A 27616-nucleotide genomic window follows, 5' to 3' on the forward strand; every position below is an offset into this window, starting at 1 on the left:
CCCTGGCCCTCTCCTCCTCCTCCTCCCCTGGCCAGCCAGCACTCTCTGGTCCTGGGCCCCAGCTTCAGCTCCAGACACCTCCAAATACAGGTAGACCAGGAGCAATAGAGAGAAGAGAACCCAGCGCTCCATAGAGGCTCAGGAGAAAGTCAGGCTAGTCTGTAGAGTAGAGAGAGAGAGTAGAGTATTACTTTATTGGAAATTGTTTTATCCCAGCATGCATTGTCAATTAATTCCAATGACAAGATGTGATTTAAAAAATGTATATAATAATAATCTTATGAAGACACAAAGGCACCATGGTATCCCTAAAGAATAGTCTGATTCCAGTGTTGTTTTCTATCCTACTCTGGGGAAAACAGGCAACAACATCTTCCAATAGGAAGACCTCATAAAACAGTTCATCAATTACAGCTTCATGGCTGTGGTTAACACATCGGATCGAGGGGTTTAGATGCCTGTAAAGCTGATATAGAGAGCTGTGGGAGATTGCGTAACAAATGGCACCCTAATTCCTTATATAGTCCTATTCCCCCCATAGGAATCTGGTCAAAAGTAGTGCACTACATAGGGAACCATTTTTCCAAATTGTGTGCCGTTTCCACATGCTATACCTACATAATAACAAGCCTCTGGTCTCTAGTCCCAGTCAGACAGACAGTAGAATACGTGGACAACTACAAATACCTGGGTGTCTGGTTAGACTGTAAACTCTCCTTCCAGACTCACATTAAGCATCTCCAATCCAAAATTAAATATATATATCTAATATATCTAATCTATATCGCAACAAAGCCTCCTTCACTCATGCTGCCAAACATACCCTCGTAAAATGGACTATCCTACCGATCCTTGACTTAGTCTGCAGATTTATCTTGGCCAGGTCGCAGTTGTAAGTGAAAACTTGTTCTGAACTGGCCTACTCAACAAATTGGATGCAGTCTGTCCCAGTGCCATCTGTTTCATCACCAAAGCCCCATAAACTACCCACCACTGCGACCTGCACGCCCTCGTGGGCTTGGCCCTCGCTTCATATTCATTGCCAAATCCACTGGCTCCAGGTCATCTATAAGTATTTTCTAGGTAAAGCCCTGCCTTGGCTCACTGGTCACCATAGCAGCATCCACCCGTAGCACAAGCTCCATCAGGTATATCTCACTGGTCACCATACCAACACCCACACATAGCACAAGCTCCATCAGGTATATTTCACTGGTCACCATAGCAGCACCCACCCATAGCACGCGCTCCATCAGGTATATTTCACTGGTCACCATACCAACACCCACCCATAGCATGCGCTCCATCAGGTATATCTCACTGGTCACCATACCAACACCCACCCATAGCACGCGCTCCATCAGGTATATTTCACTGGTCACCATACCAACACCCACCCATAGCACGCGCTCCATCAGGTATATCTCACTGGTCACCATACCAACACCCACCCATAGCACGCGCTCCATCAGGTATATTTCACTGGTCACCATACCAACACCCACCCATAGCACGCGCTCCATCAGGTATATTTCACTGGTCACCATACCAACACCCACCCATAGCACGCGCTCCATCAGGTATATTTCACTGGTCACCATACCAACACCCACCCATAGCACGCGCTCCATCAGGTATATTTCACTGCAAAAATCACTGAAGGTGGTGTCTTATATCTCCTTCACTAAATTTAAGGATTAGCTGTCAGAGCTGCTTACCGATCACTGCACCTGTACATAGCCCATCTGTAAATAGCCTACCTGTACACAGCCCATCTGTAAATAGCCCACCTGTACACAGCCCATCTGTACACAGCCCATCTGTACACAGCCCATCTGTACACAGCCCATCTGTACACAGCCCATCTGTACACAGCCCATCTGTACACAGCCCATCTGTACACAGCCCATCTGTACACAGCCCATCTGTAAACAGCCCATCTGTACACAGCCCATCTGTACACAGCCCATCTGTACACAGCCCATCTGTAAACAGCCCATCTGTAAATAGCCCATCTGTAAATAGCCCATCTGTAAATAGCCCATCTGTAAATAGCCCATCTGTAAATAGCCCATCTGTAAATAGCCCATCCAACTACCTCATCCCCATACTATTATTTTTTGCTCCTCTGCACATCTATCACTCCAGTGTTTAATTGCTATATTGTAATTATTTCGCCACTACAGCCTATTTATTGCCGTACCTCCCTAATCTCACCTCATTTACACACACTGTATATAGACTTTTCTATTGTGTTATTGACTGTATGTTTTGTTTATTCCGTGTGTAACTCTGTGTTGTTTGTGTCACACTGCGTTGCTTCATCTTGGTCCAGGTCGCAGTTGAAAATGAGAACTTGTTCTCAACTAGCCTACCTGGTTAAATAAAGGTGTTCTCAACTAGCCTACCAGGTTAAATAAAGGTGTTCTCAACTAGCCTACCTGGTTAAATAAAGGTGTTCTCAACTAGCCTACCAGGTTAAATAAAGGTGTTCTCAACTAGCCTACCTGGTTAAATAAAGGTGTTCTCAACTAGCCTACCTGGTTAAATAAAGGTGTTCTCAACTAGCCTACCTGGTTAAATAAAGGTGTTCTCAACTAGCCTACCTGGTTAAATAAAGGTGTTCTCAACTAGCCTACCTGGTTAAATAAAGGTGTTCTCAACTAGCCTACCTGGTTAAATAACGGTGTTCTCAACTAGCCTACCTGGTTAAATAACGGTGTTCTCAACTAGCCTACCTGGTTAAATAACGGTGTTCTCAACTGGCCTACCTGGTTAAATAAAGGTGTCCTCAACTGGCCTACCTGGTTAAATAAAGGTGTCCTCAACTGGCCTACCTGGTTAAATAAAGGTGTCCTCAACTGGCCTACCTGGTTAAATAAAGGTGTCCTCAACTGGCCTACCTGGTTAAATAAAGGTGTCCTCAACTAGCCTACCTGGTTAAATAAAGGTGTCCTCAACTAGCCTACCTGGTTAAATAAAGGTGTTCTCAACTAGCCTACCTGGTTAAATAAAGGTGTCCTCAACTAGCCTACCTGGTTAAATAAAGGTGTTCTCAACTAGCCTACCTGGTTAAATAAAGGTGTTCTCAACTAGCCTACCTGGTTAAATAAAGGTGTCCTCAACTAGCCTACCTGGTTAAATAAAGGTGTCCTCAACTAGCCTACCTGGTTAAATAAAGGTGTTCTCAACTAGCCTACCTGGTTAAATAAAGGTGTCCTCAACTAGCCTACCTGGTTAAATAAAGGTGTCCTCAACTAGCCTACCTGGTTAAATAAAGGTGTTCTCAACTAGCCTACCTGGTTAAATAAAGGTGTTCTCAACTAGCCTACCTGGTTAAATAAAGGTGTTCTCAACTAGCCTACCTGGTTAAATAAAGGTGTTCTCAACTAGCCTACCTGGTTAAATAAAGGTGTTCTCAACTAGCCTACCTGGTTAAATAAAGGTGTTCTCAACTAGCCTACCTGGTTAAATAAAGGTGTTCTCAACTAGCCTACCTGGTTAAATAAAGGTGTTCTCAACTAGCCTACCTGGTTAAATAAAGGTGTTCTCAACTAGCCTACCTGGTTAAATAAAGGTGTTCTCAACTAGCCTACCTGGTTAAATAAAGGTGTTCTCAACTAGCCTACCTGGTTAAATAAAGGTGTTCTCAACTAGCCTACCTGGTTAAATAAAGGTGTTCTCAACTAGCCTACCTGGTTAAATAAAGGTGTTCTCAACTAGCCTACCTGGTTAAATAAAGGTGTTCTCAACTAGCCTACCTGGTTAAATAAAGGTGTTCTCAACTAGCCTACCTGGTTAAATAAAGGTGTCCTCAACTAGCCTACCTGGTTAAATAAAGGTGTCCTCAACTAGCCTACCTGGTTAAATAAAGGTGTCCTCAACTAGCCTACCTGGTTAAATAAAGGTGTCCTCAACTAGCCTACCTGGTTAAATAAAGGTGTCCTCAACTAGCCTACCTGGTTAAATAAAGGTGTCCTCAACTAGCCTACCTGGTTAAATAAAGGTGTTCTCAACTAGCCTACCTGGTTAAATAAAGGTGTTCTCAACTAGCCTACCTGGTTAAATAAAGGTGTTCTCAACTAGCCTACCTGGTTAAATAAAGGTGTTCTCAACTGGCCTACCTGGTTAAATAAAGGTGTTCTCAACTAGCCTACCTGGTTAAATAAAGGTGTTCTCAACTAGCCTACCTGGTTAAATAAAGGTGTTCTCAACTAGCCTACCTGGTTAAATAAAGGTGTTCTCAACTAGCCTACCTGGTTAAATAAAGGTGTTCTCAACTAGCCTACCTGGTTAAATAAAGGTGTTCTCAACTAGCCTACCTGGTTAAATAAAGGTGTTCTCAACTAGCCTACCTGGTTAAATAAAGGTGTTCTCAACTAGCCTACCTGGTTAAATAAAGGTGTTCTCAACTAGCCTACCTGGTTAAATAAAGGTGAAATAAAATAAATAAAAATGAGGGAAATCGCGTCATCAAAGCACGACGTATGTTTGTTGTTGTTGAATGCTGAAACCTGAACTAAAGACCTCGGTTTAAAAGACAGTGTTTTCCTATACTTTAATTTTATTTTGAATCCTGCAGCTCTGTTGGCCTAAATTGCTGTGAGCGCTGCTATGTGTCCCGGGATCCTGCCAGTTTCAGCATAGGGGGAGAGACGTGAAAGCCCAGCTAGCCTCACCGGACTCAAATGGAGGTCGCTATTGAACGTTTCCAGCGCTGCAGGAGCTGTGTTTACTTTGCTTTGTTCCGGGACAATGTGGACCGCGCTGAGCTGTGTTTACTTTGCTTTGTTCCGGGACAATGTGGACCGCGCTGAGCTGTGTTTACTTTGCTTTGTTCCGGGACAATGTGGACCGCGCTGAGCTGTGTTTACTTTGCTTTGTTCCGGGACAATGTGGACCGCGCTGAGCTGTGTTTACTTTGCTTTGTTCCGGGACAATGTGGACCGCGCTGAGCTGTGTTTACTTTGCTTTGTTCCGGGACAATGTGGACCGCGCTGAGCTGTGTTTACGTTGCTTTGTTCCGGGACAATGTGGACCGCGCTGAGCTGTGTTTACGTTGCTTTGTTCCGGGACAATGTGGACCGCGCTGAGCTGTGTTTACTTTGCTTTGTTCCGGGACAATGTGGACCGCGCTGAGCTGTGTTTACTTTGCTTTGTTCCGGGACAATGTGGACCGCGCTGAGCTGTGTTTACGTTGCTTTGTTCCGGGACAATGTGGACCGCGCTGAGCTGTGTTTACGTTGCTTTGTTCCGGGACAATGTGGACCGCGCTGAGCTGTGTTTACTTTGCTTTGTTCCGGGACAATGTGGACCGCGCTGAGCTGTGTTTACTTTGCTTTGTTCCGGGACAATGTGGACCGCGCTGAGCTGTGTTTACGTTGCTTTGTTCCGGGACAATGTGGACCGCGCTGAGCTGTGTTTACGTTGCTTTGTTCCGGGACAATGTGGACCGCGCTGAGCTGTGTTTACGTTGCTTTGTTCCGGGACAATGTGGACCGCGCTGAGCTATGTTTTACGTTGCTTTGTTCCGGGACAATGTGGACCGCGCTGAGCTGTGTTTACTTTGCTTTGTTCCGGGACAATGTGGACCGCGCTGAGCTGTGTTTACTTTGCTTTGTTCCGGGACAATGTGGACCGCGCTCAGCTGTGTTTACTTTGCTTTGTTCCGGGACAATGTGGACCGCGCTCAGCTGTGTTTACTTTGCTTTGTTCCGGGACAATGTGGACCGCGCTGAGCTGTGTTTACTTTGCTTTGTTCCGGGACAATGTGGACCGCGCTGAGCTGTGTTTACGTTGCTTTGTTCCGGGACAATGTGGACCGCGCTGAGCTGTGTTTACTTTGCTTTGTTCCGGGACAATGTGGACCGCGCTGAGCTGTGTTTACGTTGCTTTGTTCCGGGACAATGTGGACCGCGCTGAGCTGTGTTTACGTTGCTTTGTTCCGGGACAATGTGGACCGCGCTGAGCTGTGTTTACGTTGCTTTGTTCCGGGACAATGTGGACCGCGCTGAGCTGTGTTTACTTTGCTTTGTTCCGGGACAATGTGGACCGCGCTGAGCTGTGTTTACTTTGCTTTGTTCCGGGACAATGTGGACCGCGCTCAGCTGTGTTTACTTTGCTTTGTTCCGGGACAATGTGGACCGCGCTGAGCTGTGTTTACTTTGCTTTGTTCCGGGACAATGTGGACCGCGCTGAGCTGTGTTTACGTTGCTTTGTTCGGGACAATGTGGACCGCGCTGAGCTGTGTTTACTTTGCTTTGTTCCGGGACAATGTGGACCGCGCTGAGCTGTGTTTACGTTGCTTTGTTCCGGGACAATGTGGACCGCGCTGAGCTGTGTTTACGTTGCTTTGTTCCGGGACAATGTGGACCGCGCTGAGCTGTGTTTACGTTGCTTTGTTCCGGGACAATGTGGACCGCGCTGAGCTGTGTTTACGTTGCTTTGTTCCGGGACAATGTGGACCGCGCTGAGCTGTGTTTACGTTGCTTTGTTCCGGGACAATGTGGACCGCGCTGAGCTGTGTTTACGTTGCTTTGTTCCGGGACAATGTGGACCGCGCTGAGCTGTGTTTACGTTGCTTTGTTCCGGGACAATGTGGACCGCGCTGAGCTGTGTTTACGTTGCTTTGTTCCGGGACAATGTGGACCGCGCTGAGCTGTGTTTACGTTTGCTTTGTTCCGGGACAATGTGGACTTTCAAAAACTAGTTTACATACACTTAGGTTGGAGTCATTAAAACTAGTTTACATACACTGAGGTTAAGTCATTAACACATACTTTTCTTACACTTAGGTTGGAGTCATTAAAACTGGTCTGTTCTCGCCCAACAGCAAGTCATTTTTCCATCAATTGTTTACAGACAGATTATTTCACTTATAATTCACTGTCTCCAATTCCAGTGGGTCCGGAGTTTACACAGGCAAAAAATGGTGGATATTCAGAACCCATTCTTAAAGATTAGGGGATCTCATGTTCAAGATCGGGTCCGGAGGTAATATGGCGTCTTTATGGCAGGTCCTCGGTTGTGTCTCCCTCTCCGGTGGCTTCTACCTGGGTATAGATCCACGGAGCTCCCACCCTCACCAGATCTGAGGCTGCCTAAATACCGTTGTATTAACATCAACAGGTTCATTGCCTCTACCTGAAAAACCATTCTGGTTCCCAAGGCAAAACCTTGTGCTAACAGTCAGTATCAGGACATCAAATACTGTTGAGACTGTAATATGGCCACAGATTCATCTGCCTCTAAAGCCCATTCTGGTCCATGTGGGGTCAAACGACATCAGGAGCTATAGAACATTTGAAAATGGATTTTAAAAGAAGTATTTTAATTAAAATACTGTTGAAAATGGCCAATTCATCTGCCACCTAAAGCCCATTCTGGTGGGAAGCTGCTAAAGACCAGCAAGTGCTAACAGTCAGTATCTGGCTAATGTTAAATACTGTAGCTCTGCTGGCTCAATATTCTAGATAACTTTGAGACCTTCTGGAAAGAGAAGATACTCCACAGGAATGACAGAGTCCATCCGAATCATCTTGGCTCTGGACATAAGGCTGCGTTAAACAATGACTGTTGTAGTCAAGACCAGGTTCATCTAATCCCTACCCATTCTGGTGACAATGAGTCAGTATGCTGCATCAAATGTTAAATGACTTAGTTGATTAATATGACACAATTAAATCTGCCTCCCCTAAATGCCCATTCTGGTTATCCTGCTATAGACCACCAAGTGCTCAGTCAGTATCTGGATAATGTTAAATACTGTTGCAAGTAATAGGCTACCAGGTTCATCTGCTCACCCTGCACTAAAGCCCATTCTGGTGGGAAGTCTACTATAAGACCACCAGTAAAGCATTAAAAACAATCAGTATCTGGAAAATGTTAAAAATAACTGTATTAACATATGGCCTGAGAAACACGGTCCATCTGTCAATAACTTGCTTGTAACAGATGACATTCTGGTGGGACGCTGCTTCTGTCTCTGAAACTCACTTAGATAATACCTACCTGATACACTGGTAGTCAGTATCTGGATAAGAAAAGACAGAACTAGTCAATGGAGGTGGTTCATCTATATTCAAACCCATTCTGGTAAAGCTGCTACAGACAGTCATCTCTGGATAATGTTAAATACTGTTGAAGTAATATGTCTACAGGTTCATCTGCCTCCCCTAAAGCCCATTCTGGTGGGAAGCTGCTATAGACCACCAAGTGCTAACAGTCAGTATCTGGATAATGTTAAATACTGTTGAGGTAATATGGCTACAGGTTCATCTGCCTCACCTAAAGCCCAGCCTGGTGGGAAGCTGCTATAGACCAGACAGTCAGTATCTGGATAATGTTAAATACTGTTGAAGTAATATGGCTACAGGTTCATCTGCCTCCCTAAAGCCCATTCTGGTGGGAAGCTGCTATAGACCACCAAGTGCTAACAGTCAGTATCTGGATAATGTTAAATACTGTTGAAGTAATATGGCTACAGGTTCATCTGCCTCACCTAAAGCCCATTCTGGTGGGAAGCTGCTATAGACAGTCAGTATCTGGATAATGTTAAATACTGTTGAAGTAATATGGCTACAGGTTCATCTGCCTCACCTAAAGCCCATTCTGGTGGGAAGCTGCTATAGACCACCAAGTGCTAACAGTCAGTATCTGGATAATGTTAAATACTGTTGAAGTAATATGGCTACAGGTTCATCTGCCTCACCTAAAGCCCATTCTGGTGGGAAGCTGCTATAGACCACCAAGTGCTAACAGTCAGTATCTGGATAATGTTAAATACTGTTGAAGTAATATGGCTACAGGTTCATCTGCCTCCCTAAAGCCCATTCTGGTGGGAAGCTGCTATAGACCACCAAGTGCTAACAGTCAGTATCTGGATAATGTTAAATACTGTTGTAGTAATATGGCTACAGGTTCATCTGCCTCCCTAAAGCCCATTCTGGTGGGAAGCTGCTATAGACCACCAAGTGTTAACAGTCAGTATCTGGATAATGTTAAATACTGTTGTAGTAATATGGCTACAGGTTCATCTACCTCACCTAAAGCCCATTCTGGAGGGAAGCTGCTATAGACCACCAAGTGCTAACAGTCAGTATCTGGATAATGTTAAATACTGTTGAAGTCATATAGCTACAGGTTCATCTACCTCACCTAAAGCCCATTCTGGAGGGAAGCTGCTATAGACCACCACGTGTTAACAGTCAGTATCTGGATAATGTTAAATACTGTTGAAGTAATATGGCTACAGGTTCATCTGCCTCCCCTAAAGCCCATTCTGGTGGGAAGCTGCTATAGACAGTCAGTATCTGGATAATGTTAAATACTGTTGAAGTAATATGGCTACAGGTTCATCTGCCTCCCCTAAAGCCCATTCTGGTGGGAAGCTGCTATAGACCACCAAGTGTTAACAGTCAGTATCTGGATAATGTTAAATACTGTTGAAGTAATATGGCTACAGGTTCATCTGCCTCCCCTAAAGCCCATTCTGGTGGGAAGCTGCTATAGACCACCAAGTGCTAACAGTCAGTATCTGGATAATGTTAAATACTGTTGTAGTAATATGGCTACAGGTTCATCTGCCTCCCCTAAAGCCCATTCTGGTGGGAAGCTGCTATAGACCACCAAGTGCTAACAGTCAGTATCTGGATAATGTTAAATACTGTTGTAGTAATATGGCTACAGGTTCATCTGCCTCCCCTAAAGCCCATTCTGGTGGGAAGCTGCTATAGACCACCAAGTGTTAACAGTCAGTATCTGGATAATGTTAAATACTGTTGAAGTAATATGGCTACAGGTTCATCTGCCTCCCCTAAAGCCCATTCTGGTGGGAAGCTGCTATAGACCACCAAGTGCTAACAGTCAGTATCTGGATAATGTTAAATACTGTTGAAGTAATATGGCTACAGGTTCATCTGCCTCACCTAAAGCCCATTCTGGTGGGAAGCTGCTATAGACAGTCAGTATCTGGATAATGTTAAATACTGTTGTAGTAATAATGGCTACAGGTTCATCTGCCTCACCTAAAGCCCATTCTGGTGGGACACTGCTATAGACCACCAAGTCAGTATCTGGATAATGTTAAATACTGTTGAAGTAATATGGCTACAGGTTCATCTGCCTCACCTAAAGCCCATTCTGGTGGGAAGCTGCTATAGACCACCAAGTGTTAACAGTCAGTATCTGGATAATGTTAAATACTGTTGAAGTAATATGGCTACAGGTTCATCTGCCTCACCTAAAGCCCATTCTGGTGGGAAGCTGCTATAGACAGTCAGTATCTGGATAATGTTAAATACTGTTGTAGTAATATGGCTACAGGTTCATCTGCCTCACCTAAAGCCCATTCTGGTGGGAAGCTGCTATAGACCACCAAGTGTTAACAGTCAGTATCTGGATAATATGTGTGAAATGCTTGATAATATATGTGATATCAACAGAGCAGTATATTTTCTGGGTGATTTAAATATTGACTGACTTTCATCAATCATTCAAACTGTAACCAGTACCTGCAACCTGATTCAGGTTTTCAGTCAACCTACCAGGATAGTTACAAACAGTACAGGAATTAAATCATTAACATGTATTGATCACATCTTTGTGATCAGACAAATGATGCTACCCTCTGCCTATTGGCTACTTAGCTTCAAGCCTGTCTCAAAATAAAACACTGCCCCTTTTAAGACAAAAAAAGCTTTTTACCTCACTTGCTTTTTTCTTCTTTTACAAGAGCATGTTTTGTGCTCTTGTAAGAAGCAATCACTCCCCTATTGCTGACTACAAATGATCTATAACTGGGCTAATAACTCACTAACTAGCAAAGGATATGAACAAATATGGACACATTGCTAGATGTACCTCTTGTTTTGATCTCAAAATAAGCTTATCTACTCATGACCGCTCATGCTGTAAACACAGTCCAGTTCAAAGTAAATGGCACAGATCCATGCGTAGCAATGGCCTATTTGCATATAGGTCTACTGCAGCTCTTGTTGTAGCACTGAGTAGAAGAAGAAGAATGATGCACATTTTATTGCTTATAAAAGTGTTGAATACAAAGCCTTGACAGTGTTGAGTAAGAACTTAAACAGGAAATCAGTCATAAGAACAGATATAAACTGCTATAAAAACTAGTCATGGTTTTAAACATTCTGAAATCTCACAGTATCAACTTGCTGTATCAAAACAACAGCTGTTAATACAGATCTACATCCATCCTGTCACCTAGACAACAGCTGTTAATACAGGATCTACATCCATCCTGTCACCTAGACAACAGCTGTTAATACAGGATCTACATCCATCCTGTCACCTAGACAACAGCTGTTAATACAGGATCTACATCCATCCTGTCACCTAGACAACAGCTGTTAATACAGGATCTACATCCATCCTGTCACCTAGACAACAGCTGTTAATACAGGATCTACATCCATCCTGTCACCTAGACAACAGCTGTTAATACAGATCTACATCCATCCTGTCACCTAGACAACAGCTGTTAATACAGGATCTACATCCATCCTGTCACCTAGACAACAGCTGTTAATACAGGATCTACATCCATCCTGTCACCTAGACAACAGCTGTTAATACAGATCTACATCCATCCTGTCACCTAGACAACAGCTGTTAGCTAATACAGGATCTACATCCATCCTGTCACCTAGACAACAGCTGTTAATACAGGATCTACATCCAATCCTGTTACCTAGACAACAGCTGTTAATACAGGATCTACATCCCATCCTGTCACCTAGACAACAGCTGTTAATACAGGATCTACATCCATCCTGTCACCTAGACAACAGCTGTTAGTTAATACAGGATCTACATCCATCCTGTCACCTAGACAACAGCTGTTAATACAGATCTACATCCATCCTGTCACCTAGACAACAGCTGTTAATACAGATCTACATCCATCCTGTCACCTAGACAACAGCTGTTAATACAGATCTACATCCATCCTGTCACCTAGACAACAGCTGTTAATACAGATCTACATCCATCCTGTCACCTAGACAACAGCTGTTAATACAGGATCTACATCCATCCTGTCACCTAGACAACAGCTGTTAATACAGATCTACATCCATCCTGTCACCTAGACAACAGCTGTTAAAGATCTACATCCACCCTGTCACCTAGACAACAGCTGTTAATACAGATCTACATCCATCCTGTCACCTAGACAACAGCTGTTAATACAGATCTACATCCATCCTGTCACCTAGACAACAGCTGTTAATACAGATCTACATCCATCCTGTCACCTAGACAACAGCTGTTAATACAGATCTACATCCATCCTGTCACCTAGACAACAGCTGTTAATACAGATCTACATCCATCCTGTCACCTAGACAACAGCTGTTAATACAGATCTACATCCATCCTGTCACCTAGACAACAGCTGTTAATACAGATCTACATCCATCCTGTCACCTAGACAACAGCTGTTAATACAGATCTACATCCATCCTGTCACCTAGACAACAGCTGTTAATACAGATCTACATCCATCCTGTCACCTAGACAACAGCTGTTAATACAGATCTACATCCATCCTGTCACCTAGACAACAGCTGTTAATACAGATCTACATCCATCCTGTCACCTAGACAACAGCTGTTAAAGATCTACATCCATCCTGTCACCTAGACAACAGCTGTTAATACAGATCTACATCCATCCTGTCACCTAGACAACAGCTGTTAAAGATCTACATCCATCCTGTCACCTAGACAACAGCTGTTAATACAGATCTACGTCCATCCTGTCACCTAGACAACAGCTGTTAATACAGGATCTACATCCATCCTGTCACCTAGACAACAGCTGTTAATACAGGATCTACATCCATCCTGTCACCTAGACAACAGCTGTTAATACAGGATCTACATCCATCCTGTCACCTAGACAACAGCTGTTAATACAGATCTACATCCATCCTGTCACCTAGACAACAGCTGTTAGTTAATACAGGATCTACATCCATCCTGTCACCTAGACAACAGCTGTTAATACAGATCTACATCCATCCTGTCACCTAGACAACAGCTGTTAATACAGATCTACATCCATCCTGTCACCTAGACAACAGCTGTTAATACAGATCTACATCCATCCTGTCACCTAGACAACAGCTGTTAATACAGATCTACATCCATCCTGTCACCTAGACAACAGCTGTTAATACAGATCTACATCCATCCTGTCACCTAGACAACAGCTGTTAATACAGATCTACATCCATCCTGTCACCTAGACAACAGCTGTTAGCTAATACAGGATCTACATCCATCCTGTCACCTAGACAACAGCTGTTAGTTAATACAGGATCTACATCCATCCTGTCACCTAGACAACAGCTGTTAGCTAATACAGGATCTACATCCATCCTGTCACCTAGACAACAGCTGTTAGCTAATACAGGATCTACATCCATCCTGTCACCTAGACAACAGCTGTTAGTTAATACAGGATCTACATCCATCCTGTCACCTAGACAACAGCTGTTAGTTAATACAGGATCTACATCCATCCTGTCACCTAGACAACAGCTGTTAGTTAATACAGGATCTACATCCATCCTGTCACCTAGACAACAGCTGTTAGTTAATACAGGATCTACATCCATCCTGTCACCTAGACAACAGCTGTTAGTTAATACAGGATCTACATCCATCCTGTCACCTAGACAACAGCTGTTAGCTAATACAGGATCTACATCCATCCTGTCACCTAGACAACAGCTGTTAATACAGGATCTACATCCATCCTGTCACCTAGACAACAGCTGTTAATACAGATCTACATCCATCCTGTCACCTAGACAACAGCTGTTAATACAGGATCTACATCCATCCTGTCACCTAGACAACAGCTGTTAATACAGATCTACATCCATCCTGTCACCTAGACAACAGCTGTTAGTTAATACAGGATCTACATCCATCCTGTCACCTAGACAACAGCTGTTAGCTAATACAGGATCTACATCCATCCTGTCACCTAGACAACAGCTGTTAGTTAATACAGGATCTACATCCATCCTGTCACCTAGACAACAGCTGTTAGTTAATACAGGATCTACATCCATCCTGTCACCTAGACAACAGCTGTTAGTTAATACAGGACCTACAATTATTTTGCATCGGAAAACAACTTCTAGAGAAAACAAAGACCTGTATTCCTTGAACAAGCAGAATGGTTTCAGCTGTTTAACATACTTGATTTCGTCAGCTCCTGCCTCAATGAAGCAGTGGTCTCTGCCAAAAAGCAGTGTGTTGAGCTTTAGCGCAGAGGAGAATCAGTCCTGTAGAGGATTGGGTTTTATTTACTCCAAACTAGTTTATATTGTAAACAGATCCTGGGATATCTCAACTGTTTCCTCAACCTTCCCAGGAGACCATCCTTCCACAGAATGCCAGTACTGTTAACTCAGTGTTTAGTCATAAATAGTCCCTGGAATTGAAGCATTAAAACCCCTTCTTTGTCCAAAATGCCACCATATTCCCAATATAGTGTACTACTTTTGAAGGGAATAAAGTGCCCTTTGGGACACAAACCCTCCCTCCATCCACTCAGAGGGGAGAAGAGAGGAGGGGAAAGAGGGAGAAGAAAGGACTGGAAAGAGAGAAGAGAGGAGGGGAAAGAGAGAGAAGAGAGGAGGGGAAAGAGAGGAAAACATTGTGATTAACGTGACCCTCTGGATGACTAGGCTCACATGGAGGAAGGAACTCGAAACAAACAGGGGAGGGAGGGAGGGAGGGAGTGGGGGAGGAATACAGAGCTGACTGAAATAAAAACTAACCTAGAGGAGAGGATGAGACACTGAATGAGGCCATTTTTAGACTGTAATAATGAAACCCACGATAGTTTGCCTCTGGAACAGTCTTTTTCAAGGCTGTAACAACTATTTTAACTTAAACAAGTAAATCCGTTTTTTTTTTGAAGTCTTACGAAATAGTTGGATATGATGTAATGCTGACAGGATTTGTTGACAACATCAGAAGGAAAAAGACTTGAAGTTCTTTGATTAACCAGCAAGACACAGGAAGTGACTGTTTAAAAGCTGTTTAACTAACATTGCAGTGAACTAAAAGTTGATGCTCATCGCTTACATGAAAACAGAATACATGCTCCAGACAGGACAAGGATCAATACAAGCCTCACAATGCAGAACACACCCCTCACTGCAGCCGTATCAACACTCCAACACAGTAAACTTAATGACTAGCGACGGCCAGAAAGCGAAATAAAAGTGAGACAACCCAGTATACTTTACCGGAGGTTATCAGGCAGGCTGTCTGTACGGTGCAGGGCCAAGTCATTTATTCCCTCTCCCAAGACAGATGTAGGACAGTGTGCTCTACTCTGCCAGGCAGATAGAAGTTTTAAAACAGATGGAGAGACAGAGAGTGAGAGGAGCCTGCTCTGCTACGCTCCGCTCAAAGAGGTCTGGGGACGCCAAGGCTAGCCTAGCCGCAGTCAGAAAGCTAAACACAGGGAGAGGTTACAAGACCGTGTAATGGGTTTAGAGAGAGAGAGAGTGTTACTTACTAAACTAGACAGTGTAATGGGTTTAGAGAGAGAGAGGTTACTTACTAAACTAGACCGTGTAATGGGTTTAGAGAGAGAGGTTACTTACTAAACTAGACCGTGTAATGGGTTTAGAGAGAGAGAGAGTGTTACTTACTAAACTAGACAGTGTAATGGGTTAGAGAGAGAGAGAGTGTTACTTACTAAACTAGACAGTGTAATGGGTTTAGAGAGAGAGAGAGTGTTACTTACTAAACTAGACAGTGTAATGGGTTAGAGAGAGAGAGAGTGTTACTTACTAAACTAGACAGTGTAATGGGTTAGAGAGAGAGAGAGAGAGTGTTACTTACTAAACTAGACAGTGTAATGGGTTTAGAGAGAGAGAGAGAGTGTTACTTACTAAACTAGACAGTGTAATGGGTTTAGAGAGTGGTTACTTACTAAACTAGACCGTGTAATGGGTTTAGAGAGAGAGAGAGTGTTACTTACTAAACTAGACAGTGTAATGGGTTAGAGAGAGGTTACTTACTAAACTAGACCGTGTAATGGGTTAGAGAGAGAGAGAGGTTACTTACTAAACTAGACCGTGTAATGGGTTAGAGAGAGAGAGAGTGTTACTTACTAAACTAGACCGTGTAATGGGTTTAGAGAGAGAGAGTGTTACTTACTAAACTAGACAGTGTAATGGGTTAGAGAGAGAGGTTACTTACTAAACTAGACCGTGTAATGGGTTAGAGAGAGAGAGAGTGTTACTTACTAAACTAGACAGTGTAATGGGTTAGAGAGAGAGAGAGTGTTACTTACTAAACTAGACAGTGTAATGGGTTAGAGAGAGAGAGAGTGTTACTTACTAAACTAGACAGTGTAATGGGTTAGAGAGAGAGAGAGTGTTACTTACTAAACTAGACCGTGTAATGGGTTAGAGAGAGAGAGGTTACTTACTAAACTAGACAGTGTAATGGGTTTAGAGAGAGAGAGAGTGTTACTTACTAAACTAGACAGTGTAATGGGTTAGAGAGAGAGAGAGTGTTACTTACTAAACTAGACCGTGTAATGGGTTTAGAGAGAGAGAGAGAGTGTTACTTACTAAACTAGACAGTGTAATGGGTTAGAGAGAGAGAGAGAGTGTTACTTACTAAACTAGACCGTGTAATGGGTTAGAGAGAGAGAGAGTGTTACTTACTAAACTAGACCGTGTAATGGGTTTAGAGAGAGAGAGTGTTACTTACTAAACTAGACCGTGTAATGGGTTTAGAGAGAGAGAGAGTGTTACTTACTAAACTAGACAGTGTAATGGGTTAGAGAGAGAGAGAGAGTGTTACTTACTAAACTAGACAGTGTAATGGGTTTAGAGAGAGAGAGAGTGTTACTTACTAAACTAGACAGTGTAATGGGTTAGAGAGAGAGAGTGTTACTTACTAAACTAGACAGTGTAATGGGTTAGAGAGAGAGAGAGGTTACTTACTAAACTAGACCGTGTAATGGGTTAGAGAGAGAGAGTGTTACTTACTAAACTAGACAGTGTAATGGGTTTAGAGAGAGAGAGGTTACTTACTAAACTAGACCGTGTAATGGGTTTAGAGAGAGAGGTTACTTACTAAACTAGACCGTGTAATGGGTTTAGAGAGAGAGAGTTACTTACTAAACTAGACAGTGTAATGGGTTAGAGAGAGGTTACTTACTAAACTAGACCGTGTAATGGGTTAGAGAGAGGTTACTTACTAAACTAGACCGTGTAATGGGTTAGAGAGAGAGAGAGGTTACTTACTAAACTAGACAGTGTAATGGGTTAGAGAGAGGTTACTTACTAAACTAGACCGTGTAATGGGTTAGAGAGAGAGAGGTTACTTACTAAACTAGACAGTGTAATGGGTTAGAGAGAGGTTACTTACTAAACTAGACAGTGTAATGGGTTAGAGAGAGAGAGAGAGGTTACTTACTAAACTAGACAGTGTAATGGGTTAGAGAGAGAGAGAGTGTTACTTACTAAACTAGACAGTGTAATGGGTTTAGAGAGAGAGAGAGTGTTACTTACTAAACTAGACAGTGTAATGGGTTAGAGAGAGAGAGAGAGAGTGTTACTTACTAAACTAGACAGTGTAATGGGTTAGAGAGAGAGAGAGAGAGAGTGTTACTTACTAAACTAGACCGTGTAATGGGTTAGAGAGAGAGAGAGTTACTTACTAAACTAGACAGTGTAATGGGTTAGAGAGAGAGAGAGAGAGTGTTACTTACTAAACTAGACAGTGTAATGGGTTAGAGAGTGAGAGAGTGTTACTTACTAAACTAGACGTGTAATGGGTTTAGAGAGAGAGAGTGTAGTGTTACTTACTAAACTAGACAGTGTAATGGGTTAGAGAGAGAGAGAGTTACTTACTAAACTAGACCGTGTAATGGGTTTAGAGAGAGAGAGAGTGTTACTTACTAAACTAGACCGTGTAATGGGTTAGAGAGAGAGAGAGAGTGTTACTTACTAAACTAGACCGTGTAATGGGTTTAGAGAGAGAGTTTACTTACTAAACTAGACCGTGTAATGGGTTAGAGAGAGAGAGAGTGTTACTTACTAAACTAGACAGTGTAATGGGTTAGAGAGAGAGAGAGACTAGTGTTACTTACTAAACTAGACAGTGTAATGGGTTTAGAGAGAGAGAGAGTGTTACTTACTAAACTAGACCGTGTAATGGGTTAGAGAGAGAGAGAGTGTTACTTACTAAACTAGACAGTGTAATGGGTTTAGAGAGAGAGAGTGTTACTTACTAAACTAGACAGTGTAATGGGTTAGAGAGAGAGAGAGTGTTACTTACTAAACTAGACAGTGTAATGGGTTAGAGAGAGAGAGAGTGTTACTTACTAAACTAGACAGTGTAATGGGTTAGAGAGAGAGAGGTTACTTACTAAACTAGACCGTGTAATGGGTTTAGAGAGAGAGAGGTTACTAGACTAAACTAGACCGTGTAATGGGTTTAGAGAGAGAGAGAGTGTTACTTACTAAACTAGACCGTGTAATGGGTTAGAGAGAGAGAGTTACTTACTAAACTAGACCGTGTAATGGGTTAGAGAGAGAGAGGTTACTTACTAAACTAGACCGTGTAATGGGTTTAGAGAGAGAGAGTGTTACTTACTAAACTAGACCGTGTAATGGGTTAGAGAGAGAGAGAGTGTTACTTACTAAACTAGACAGTGTAATGGGTTAGAGAGAGAGAGAGAGAGAGTTACTTACTAAACTAGACAGTGTAATGGGTTAGAGAGAGAGAGAGTGTTACTTACTAAACTAGACAGTGTAATGGGTTAGAGAGAGAGGTTACTTACTAGACAGTGCTATAGGTTAGAGAGAGAGAGAGAGTGTTACTTACTAAACTAGACAGTGTAATGGGTTAGAGAGAGGTTACTTACTAAACTAGACCGTGTAATGGGTTAGAGAGAGAGAGGTTACTTACTAAACTAGACCGTGTAATGGGTTAGAGAGAGAGAGGTTACTTACTAAACTAGACAGTGTAATGGGTTTAGAGAGAGAGAGGTTACTTACTAAACTAGACAGTGTAATGGGTTAAGAGAGAGAGTGTTACTTACTAAACTAGACAGTGTAATGGGTTAGAGAGAGAGAGGTTACTTACTAAACTAGACAGTGTAATGGGTTAGAGAGAGGTTACTTACTAAACTAGACAGTGTAATGGGTTAGAGAGAGAGAGTGTTACTTACTAAACTAGACCGTGTAATGGGTTAGAGAGAGAGAGAGTGTTACTTACTAAACTAGACCGTGTAATGGGTTAGAGAGGGTTAGAGTGTAATGGGTTAGGTTTACTAGAGAGAGTGTTACTTACTAAACTAGACAGTGTAATGGGTTAGAGAGAGAGAGAGTGTTACTTACTAAACTAGACAGTGTAATGGGTTAGAGAGAGAGAGAGTGTTACTTACTAAACTAGACAGTGTAATGGGTTAGAGAGAGAGGTTACTTACTAAACTAGACCGTGTAATGGGTTAGAGAGAGAGAGGTTACTTACTAAACTAGACCGTGTAATGGGTTTAGAGAGAGAGAGGTTACTTACTAAACTAGACAGTGTAATGGGTTTAGAGAGAGAGTGTTACTTACTAAACTAGACCGTGTAATGGGTTAGACTAGAGGGTTAGGTTACTTACTAGACAGTTTAATGGGTTAGAGAGAGAGAGAGAGTGTTACTTACTAAACTAGACAGTGTAATGGGTTAGAGAGAGGTTACTTACTAGACAGTGTAATGGGTTTAGAGAGAGAGAGTGTTACTTACTAAACTAGACCGTGTAATGGGTTGAGAGAGAGAGGTTACTTACTAAACTAGACCGTGTAATGGGTTTAGAGAGAGGGTTAGAGAGAGTTACTTACTAAACTAGACAGTGTAATGGGTTTAGAGAGAGAGAGTGTTACTTACTAAACTAGACAGTGTGTAATGGGGTTAGAGAGAGAGGTTACTTACTAAACTAGACAGTGTAATGGGTTTAGAGAGAGAGACAGAGTTACTTACTAAACTAGACCGTGTAATGGGTTAGAGAGAGAGAGGTTACTTACTAAACTAGACAGTGTAATGGGTTTAGAGAGAGAGAGGTTACTTACTAAACTAGACAGTGTAATGGGTTTAGAGAGAGAGTGTTACTTACTAAACTAGACCGTGTAATGGGTTAGAGAGAGAGAGTGTTACTTACTAAACTAGACAGTGTAATGGGTTAGAGAGAGGTTACTTACTAAACTAGACAGTGTAATGGGTTTAGAGAGAGAGTGTTACTTACTAAACTAGACCGTGTAATGGGTTAGAGAGAGGTTACTTACTAGACAGTTTAATGGGTTAGAGAGAGAGGTTACTTACTAAACTAGACCGTGTAATGGGTTAGAGAGAGGTTACTTACTAGACAGTGTAATGGGTTAAAGAGAGAGGTTACTTACTAGACAGTGTAATGGGTTAGAGAGAGAGGTTACTTACTAGACAGTGTAATGGGTTTAGAGAGAGAGAGTGTTACTTACTAAACTAGACAGTGTAATGGGTTAGAGAGAGAGTTACTTACTAAACTAGACAGTGTAATGGGTTAGAGACAGAGGGTTAGAGAGTGTTACTTACTAAACTAGACCGTGTAATGGGTTAGAGAGAGAGAGTTACTTACTAGACTAGACAGTGTAATGGGTTAGAGAGAGAGAGAGAGGTTACTTACTAGACTAGACAGTGTAATGGGTTAGAGAGAGAGAGAGGTTACTTACTAGACTAGACAGTGTAATGGGTTAGAGAGAGAGAGAGGTTACAAGACAGTGTAATGGGTTAGAGAGAGAGAGGTTACTTACTAGACAGTGTAATGGGTTAGAGAGAGAGGTTACTTACTAGACTAGACAGTGTAATGGGTTAGAGAGAGAGAGAGTTACTTACTAGACTAGACAGTGTAATGGGTTAGAGAGAGAGGTTACTTACTAGACTAGACAGTGTAATGGGTTAGAGAGAGAGGTTACTTACTAGACAGTGTAATGGGTTAGAGAGAGAGAGTTACTTACTAAACTAGACAGTGTAATGGGTTAGAGAGAGAGGTTACTTACTAAACTAGACAGTGTAATGGGTTAGAGAGAGAGGTTACTTACTAGACTAGACAGTGTAATGGGTTAGAGAGAGAGGTTACTTACTAGACTAGACAGTGTAATGGGTTAGAGAGAGAGTTACTTACTAGACAGTGTAATGGGTTAGAGAGAGAGAGAGTTACTTACTAAACTATACCGTGTAATGGGTTACAGAGAGAGGTTACTTACTAGACTAGACAGTGTAATGGGTTAGAGAGAGAGGTTACTTACTAAACTAGACCGTGTAATGGGTTAGAGAGAGAGGTTACTTACTAGACAGTGCTATGGGTTAGAGAGAGAGAGTGTTACTTACTAAACTAGACCGTGTAATGGGTTAGAGAGAGAGTGTTACTTACTAAACTAGACCGTGTAATGGGTTAGAGAGAGAGGTTACTTACTAAACTAGACAGTGTAATGGGTTAGAGAGAGAGGTTACTTACTAGACAGTGCTATGGGTTAGAGAGAGAGTGTTACTTACTAAACTAGACCGTGTAATGGGTTAGAGAGAGGTTACTTACTAGACAGTGTAATGGGTTAGAGAGAGAGAGAGGTTACTTACTAGACAGAGTAATGGGTTAGAGAGAGTGTGTTACTTACTAGACTAGACAGTGCTATGGGTTAGAGAGAGGTTACTTACTAGACTAGACAGTGCTATGGGTTAGAGAGAGGTTACTTTACTAGACAGTGTAATGGGTTAGAGAGAGGATACTTACTAGACAGTGTAATGGGTTAGAGAGAGGTTACTTACTAGACAGTGTAATGGGTTAGAGAGAGAGAGGTTACTTACTAGACAGTGTAATGGGTTAGAGAGAGAGGTTACTTACTAGACAGAGTAATGGGTTAGAGAGAGAGGTTACTTACTAGACAGTGTAATGGGTTAGAGAGAGAGGTTACTTACTAGACAGTGTAATGGGTTAGAGAGAGAGGTTACTTACTAGACAGTGTAATGGGTTAGAGAGAGAGGTTACTTACTAGACAGTGTAATGGGTTAGAGAGCGAGATTACTAACTAGACAGTGTAATGGGTTAGAGAGAGAGGTTACTTACTAGACAGTGTAATGGGTTAGAGAGGGTTAGAGAGATTACTAGACAGTGTAATGGGTTAGAGAGAGAGATTACTAGACAGTGTAATGGGTTAGAGAGAGAGAGGTTACAAGACAGTGTAATGGTTAGAGAGAGAGAGGTTACTTACTAGACAGTGTAATGGGTTAGAGAGAGAGGTTACTTACTAGACTAGACAGTGTAATGGGTTAGAGAGAGAGAGAGGTTACAAGACAGTGTAATGGTTAGAGAGAGAGAGAGGTTACTAGACAGTGTAATGGGTTAGAGAGAGAGGTTACTTACTAGACAGTGTAATGGGTTAGAGAGAGAGAGGTTACTTACTAGACTAGACAGTGTAATGGGTTAGAGAGAGAGGTTACTTACTAGACTAGACAGTGTAATGGGTTAGAGAGAGAGGTTACTTACTAGACTAGACAGTGTAATGGGTTAGAGAGAGAGGTTACTTACTAGACTAGACAGTGTAATGGGTTAGAGAGAGAGTTACTTACTAGACAGTGTAATGGGTTAGAGAGAGAGGTTACTAGACAGTGTAATGGGTTAGAGAGAGAGGTTACTAGACAGTGTAATGGGTTAGAGAGAGGTTACTAGAGAGAGAGAGTTACTTACTAGACAGTGTAATGCGTTAGAGAGAGAGGTTAATTTTCATACTAGACAGTGTAATGGGTTAGAGAGAGAGAGGATACAAGACAGTGTAATGGGTTAGAGAGAGAGGTTACTAACTAGACAGTGTAATGGGTTAGAGAGAGAGGTTACTTACTAGACTAGACAGTGTAATGGGTTAGAGAGAGAGACTTACTAGAGAGAGAGAGAGGTTACTTACTACTAGACAGTGTAATGGGTTAGAGAGAGAGGTTACTAACTAGACAGTGTAATGGGTTAGAGAGAGAGGTTACTAACTAGACAGTGTAATGGGTTAGAGAGAGAGGTTACTAACTAGACAGTGTAATGGGTTAGAGAGAGAGTTACTAACTAGACAGTGTAATGGGTTAGAGAGAGAGGTTACTAACTAGACAGTGTAATGGGTTAGAGAGAGGTTACTTACTAGACAGTGTAATGGGTTAGAGAGAGGTTACTTACTAGACAGTGTAATGGGTTAGAGAGAGAGGTTACTAACTAGACAGTGTAATGGGTTAGAGAGAGAGGTTACTAACTAGACAGTGTAATGGGTTAGAGAGAGAGTGTAATGGTTACTAACTAGACAGTGTAATGGGTTAGAGAGAGAGAGTTACTAACTAGACAGTGTAATGGGTTAGAGAGAGAGGTTACTTACTAGACAGTGTAATGGGTTAGAGAGAGGTTACTTACTAGACAGTGTAATGGGTTAGAGAGAGGTTACTTACTAGACAGTGTAATGGGTTAGAGAGAGAGAGTTACTAACTAGACAGTGTAATGGGTTAGAGAGAGAGGTTACTAACTAGACAGTGTAATGGGTTAGAGAGAGAGTTACTAACTAGACAGTGTAATGGGTTAGAGAGAGAGTTACTAACTAGACAGTGTAATGGGTTAGAGAGAGGTTACTTACTAGACTAGACAGTGTAATGGGTTAGAGAGAGAGGTTACTTACTAGACAGTGTAATGGGTTAGAGAGAGAGAGAGGTTACTTACTAGACAGTGTAATGGGTTAGAGAGAGAGAGGTTACTTACTAGACAGTGTAATGGGTTAGAGAGAGGTTACTTACTAGACAGTGTAATGGGTTAGAGAGAGGTTACTTACTAGACAGTGTAATGGGTTAGAGAGAGAGGTTACTTACTAGACTGTGCTATGGGTTAGAGAGAGGATACTTACTAGACAGTGTAATGGGTTAGAGAGAGAGAGGTTACTTACTAGACAGTTTAATGGGTTAGAGAGAGAGGTTACAAGACAGTGTAATGGGTTAGAGAGAGGTTACTTACTAGACAGTGCTACTGGGTTAGAGAGAGGTTACTTACTAGACAGTGCTATGGGTTAGAGAGAGGTTACTTACTTACTAGACAGTGCTAGGGTTACAGTTACTTACTAGACTGTATGGGTTAGAGAGAGAGGTTACTTACTAGACAGTAGAGAGAGAGAGAGGTTACTTAGACAGTGTAATGGTTTAGAGAGAGAAAACTTACTAGACAAGACAGTGGGGTTAGAGAGAGAGGTTACTTACTAGACAGTGTAATGGGTTAGAGAGAGGTTACTTACTAGACAGAGTAATGGGTTAGAGAGAGAGGTTACTTACTAGACAGTGTAATGGTTTAGAGAGAGGTTACTTACTAGACAGAGTAATGGGTTAGAGAGAGAGAGGATTACTTACTAGACAGTGTAATGGGTTAGAGAGAGGGTTACTTACTAGACAGTGTAATGGGTTAGAGAGAGAGTTACTTACTAGACAGTGTAATGGGTTAGAGAGAGAGAGGTTACTTACTAGACAGTGTAATGGGTTAGAGAGAGAGGTTACTAGACAGTGTAATGGGTTAGAGAGAGGTTACTTACTAGACAGTGCTAATGGGTTAGAGAGAGGTTACTTACTAGACAGTGCTATGGGTTAGAGAGAGGTTACTTACTAGACAGTGTAATGGGTTAGAGAGAGGTTACTTACTAGACAGTGTAATGGGTTAGAGAGAGGTTACTTACTAGACAGTGTAATGGGTTAGAGAGAGAGGTTACTTACTAGACTGTGCTATGGGTTAGAGAGAGGATACTTACTAGACAGTGTAATGGGTTAGAGAGAGAGAGGTTACTTACTAGACAGTTTAATGGGTTAGAGAGAGAGGTTACTTACTAGACTGTGCTATGGGTTAGAGAGAGGATACTTACTAGACAGTGTAATGGGTTAGAGAGAGAGGTTACTTACTAGACAGAGTAATGGGTTAGAGAGAGAGGTTACTTACTAGACTAGACAGTGTAATGGTTAGAGAGAGAGAGAGAGGTTACTTACTAGACAGTTTAATGGGTTAGAGAGAGAGGTTACTTACTAGACTAGACAGTGTAATGGGTTAGAGAGAGAGTTACTTACTAGACTAGACAGTGTAATGGGTTAGAGAGAGAGGTTACTTACTAGACTAATGGGTTAGTGTAATGGGTTAGAGAGAGTTACTTACTAGACTAGTGTGTAATGGGTTAGAGAGAGGTTACTTACTAGACAGTGTAATGGGTTAGAGAGAGGGTTAGAGAGAGGTTACTTACTAGACTCAGTGTAATGGGTTAGAGAGAGAGAGAGTTACTTACTAGACTAGACAGTGTAATGGGTTAGAGAGAGAGGTTACTTACTAGACAGTGTAATGGGTTAGAGAGAGAGGTTACTTACTAGACTAGACAGTGTAATGGGTTAGAGAGAGGTTACTTACTAGACTAGACAGTGTAATGGGTTAGAGAGAGAGGTTACTTACTAGACAGTGTAATGGGTTAGAGAGAGAGGTTACTTACTAGACAGTGTAATGGGTTAGAGAGAGAGGTTACTTACTAGACTAGACAGTGTAATGGGTTAGAGAGAGAGTTACTTACTAGACAGTGTAATGGGTTAGAGAGAGAGGTTACTTACTAGACAGTGTAATGGGTTAGAGAGAGAGGTTACTTACTAGACAGTGTAATGGGTTAGAGAGAGAGGTTACTTACTAGACAGTGTAATGGGTTAGAGAGAGAGGTTACTTACTAGACAGTGTAATGGGTTAGAGAGAGAGGTTACTTACTAGACAGTGTAATGGGTTAGAGAGAGAGGTTACTTACTAGACAGTGTAATGGGTTAGAGAGAGAGAGGTTACTTACTAGACAGTGTAATGGGTTAGAGAGAGAGTTACTTACTAGACAGACTTACTAGACAGTAATGGGTTAGAGAGAGAGGTTACTTACTAGACAGTGTAATGGGTTAGAGAGAGGTTACTTACTAGACAGTGTAATGGGTTAGAGAGAGAGAGAGGTTACTAGACAGTGTAATGGGTTAGAGAGAGAGAGTTACTAGACAGTGTAATGGGTTAGAGAGAGAGGTTACTTACTAGACTAGACAGTGTAATGGGTTAGAGAGAGAGGTTACTTACTAGACTAGACAGTGTAATGGGTTAGAGAGAGAGTTACTTACTAGACAGTGTAATGGGTTAGAGAGAGGTTACTAGACAGTGTAATGGGTTAGAGAGAGGTTACTTACTAGACTAGACAGTGTAATGGGTTAGAGAGAGAGGTTACTTACTAGACAGTGTAATGGGTTAGAGAGAGAGGTTACTTACTAGACAGTGTAATGGGTTAGAGAGAGGTTACTTACTAGACTAGACAGTGTAATGGGTTAGAGAGAGAGTTACTTACTAGACAGTGTAATGGGTTAGAGAGAGAGGTTACTTACTAGACAGTGTAATGGGTTAGAGAGAGAGGTTACTTACTAGACAGTGTAATGGGTTAGAGAGAGAGGTTACTTACTAGACTAGACAGTGTAATGGGTTAGAGAGAGAGGTTACTTACTAGACAGTGTAATGGGTTAGAGAGAGAGAGGTTACTTACTAGACAGTGTAATGGGTTAGAGAGAGAGAGGTTACTTACGAGACTAGACAGTGTAATGGGTTAGAGAGAGGTTAGAGACAGTGTAATGGGTTAGAGAGGTTACTTACTAGACAGTGTAATGGGTTAGAGAGAGAGGTTACTTACTAGACAGTGTAATGGGTTAGAGAGAGAGTTACTTACTAGACAGTGTAATGGGTTACAGAGAGAGGTTACTTACTAGACTAGACAGTGCTATGGGTTAGAGAGAGAGAGTTACTTACTAGACAGTGTAATGGGTTAGAGAGAGAGGTTACTTACAAGACTAGACAGTGTAATGGGTTAGAGAGAGGTTACTTACTAGACAGTGTAATGGGTTAGAGAGAGAGGTTACTTACTAGACTAGACAGTGTAATGGGTTAGAGAGAGAGAGGTTACTTACTAGACAGTGTAATGGGTTAGAGAGAGAGGTTACTTACTAGACAGTGTAATGGGTTAGAGAGAGAGGTTACTTACTAGACTAGACAGTGTAATGGGTTAGAGAGAGAGGTTACTTACTAGACTAGACAGTGTAATGGGTTAGAGAGAGAGAGTTACTTACTAGACAGTGTAATGGGTTAGAGAGAGAGAGGTTACTTACTAGACAGTGTAATGGGTTAGAGAGAGAGGTTACTTACTAGACAGTGTAATGGGTTAGAGAGAGAGGTTACTTACTAGACAGTGTAATGGGTTAGAGAGAGAGAGGTTACTTACTAGACAGTGTAATGGGTTAGAGAGAGAGAGAGGTTACTTACTAGACAGTGTAATGGGTTAGAGAGAGAGAGGTTACTTACTAGACAGTGTAATGGGTTAGAGAGAGAGAGAGAGAGGTTACTTACTAGACAGTGTAATGGGTTAGAGAGAGAGGTTACTTACTAGACAGTGTAATGGGTTAGAGAGAGAGGTTACTTACTAGACAGTGTAATGGGTTAGAGAGAGAGGTTACTTACTAGACAGTGTAATGGGTTAGAG

The 27616-nt window shown here is 42.1% G+C and overlaps 1 protein-coding gene and 1 long non-coding RNA gene across 9 annotated transcripts in view; one reads left to right on the plus strand and one right to left on the minus strand.

Annotated features, from left to right (window-relative positions):
• Positions 1 to 15483, minus strand: part of LOC118379861 (extracellular matrix protein 2-like) — a 46870-nt gene extending 31387 nt beyond the window's left edge. Inside the window, exons 1-2 of one of the 3 annotated variants that reach the window (XM_052526155.1) lie at positions 15296 to 15465; positions 1 to 159 (exon numbers count right to left, since the gene is read on the minus strand). The exon at positions 1 to 159 is cut by the window's left edge and continues 244 nt beyond it. In XM_052526155.1, coding sequence (XP_052382115.1) covers positions 1 to 132 — 132 coding nt within the window. In that variant the 5' untranslated portion in view covers positions 133 to 159; positions 15296 to 15465. Of the gene's footprint in view, positions 160 to 14237; positions 14496 to 15295 lie in introns of those variants that run through there. The other 2 variants (XM_052526156.1, XM_052526157.1) reach the window with 2 other exon arrangements.
• Positions 15484 to 21705: 6222 nt separating this feature from the next.
• Positions 21706 to 26689, plus strand: LOC127932668 (uncharacterized). 6 transcript variants are annotated; one of them, XR_008146318.1, is made up of 4 exons: positions 21706 to 21743; positions 25520 to 25595; positions 25674 to 25710; positions 26660 to 26689. It is a non-coding gene; the product is annotated as an uncharacterized LOC127932668 (long non-coding RNA). The 6 variants fall into 6 exon arrangements; XR_008146319.1 differs by lacking the exon at positions 25674 to 25710 and adding an exon at positions 26316 to 26352; XR_008146320.1 differs by lacking the exon at positions 25674 to 25710 and adding an exon at positions 26466 to 26502.
• Positions 26690 to 27616: the final 927 nt, after the last annotated feature.

Source organism: Oncorhynchus keta, chromosome 10 (assembly GCF_023373465.1).
Source record: "Oncorhynchus keta strain PuntledgeMale-10-30-2019 chromosome 10, Oket_V2, whole genome shotgun sequence".
Lineage (NCBI taxonomy): Eukaryota > Metazoa > Chordata > Actinopteri > Salmoniformes > Salmonidae > Oncorhynchus > Oncorhynchus keta.